Genomic DNA, 1574 nt, shown 5'->3' with positions numbered 1-1574 from the left:
TGCATTAGTTTCTAAATACATAGTTTCTAAGCCCAGAAATAAAGGTAAAACAGAGAAGGTTAAATAAACTACAAATAAACATGCCCATCTTTTTAAAGTAGCTTAAGAAGTCACTATATATCTTTAAATGATTTATACAGAGGCTGGGGATGGGCAAGAAATTAAGTTCACATTTCAAGCTGAATCTGTGAAATTTGTTGGCAGGGGCGCGCAAGTGCATAGTTTGCCTGCTGTTGCCTTTTGGGGGGAGCTTGCTTGCAGAGCTCCAGAACTGCCATGTCTGAACCGGGCCCTCCCACAGAGATGGGGTATGCTTTGTGCCACTTCTTGTCACGGCGCCTCCCATCCCGCCGCAGCAACGTTTTCTTCAGCATGAAGACAGATTTTAAGGCTCAGCTGAGCCATTGCCAGAAACTGTTGGTCCCTGGAAGCAGCTGCCCTGAGATCTGCATCCACAGCTTGGGTTTGGCCATCAACCATGCCATCAATATTGCACTGCAGCTGGAAGCCACCGGCAGCGGCTCGCTATACTTGGTGGCAAACACGTCTACTGTGGTGCTTGCTGATGTTACTGAGCCAGAGGGGGACAGTGAAAAGCCGCTGGTCAGGACCAGGAACAACTCTGCGATCCACATCTGAGTCTACCATGTCATTCCAGAGTAACCACCTTTCTGGATTGCCCTGGTGAACCTAAAACTTAGTGTCCCATAGAAACAAGGGGTGCCTTGATTTTTTTTTATTGTACCTTGTGTATTCTATTGTAAACTGTTTTGAGATCTTTCAGATAGTAAGTGGTCTATACATGGAAATATAAATAAATAAAGTATAACTAAATTTGAACTTTGTGAAACAATATGAGAACCGAAACAGAGCCATCCTTCAAAATTAAAAAATGTAAATGTACTGCCTTCAAGTCGATTCCGACTTATGATGACCCTATGAACAGGGTTTTCATGGTAAGCGGTATTCAGAGGTGGTTTATCATTGCCTCTCTCTGAGGCTGAGAGGCAGTGACTGGCCCAAAGTCACCCAGTGAGCTTTGTGACTGTGTGGGATTCGAACCCTTGTCTCCCAGGCCGTAGTCCAACGCCTTAACCATTACACCACTCTGGCTCTTCAAAATTAAAACTTACCTGAATCTTGCAATGCAGTTCACAAACCAATGTTTAAAAAATGTTTAAAAATTATGTTAGGGGAAAGTGTGCATAAAAATGAATATATGAGTGAAAATACAAAAATGCATTCTATGATGAGAAATGACTTGCAAACATGTGTACATTAGCCAAAACTTCCTACAAAAATGTGTTTATGAGGAGAAATGCAAATTAAAATGCTGGAGAATTTTCATGAGGATTTTTTTTTTAAAAAAAAATTGCAAATTGCTGCAAAAATGTGGAGAACCGAATTTAAGACTGGAAAAATGAGAAACTGGGAGAAGCAAAATTGACAGATCTTTCCATCCTTAGCAGTGGCATAAACCTAGTTGATTCATAGAAATAATCCATACCATCACTGATTTCAAAGATACCATGAAAGTGTCCTGTTATCCTACTGTCTGCAAAAAATAAAACATC

At 40.9% G+C, this 1574-nt stretch overlaps 1 protein-coding gene across 1 annotated transcript; it reads left to right on the top strand.

Annotated features, from left to right (window-relative positions):
* The first annotated feature begins 303 nt into the window (after positions 1-303).
* Positions 304-639, top strand: LOC133376513 (ribonuclease P protein subunit p20-like). The gene has a single exon (XM_061608812.1). It carries the CDS (start codon positions 304-306, stop codon positions 637-639), a length of 336 nt encoding a protein of 111 aa, XP_061464796.1.
* Positions 640-1574: the final 935 nt, after the last annotated feature.

The sequence above is a fragment of the Rhineura floridana genome, chromosome 1 (assembly GCF_030035675.1).
Source record: "Rhineura floridana isolate rRhiFlo1 chromosome 1, rRhiFlo1.hap2, whole genome shotgun sequence".
In the NCBI taxonomy this organism is placed as follows: Eukaryota; Metazoa; Chordata; class Lepidosauria; order Squamata; family Rhineuridae; genus Rhineura; species Rhineura floridana.
Note: the sequence above shows the minus strand (reverse complement) of the source record. Positions and strands in the feature narration are given on the sequence as shown.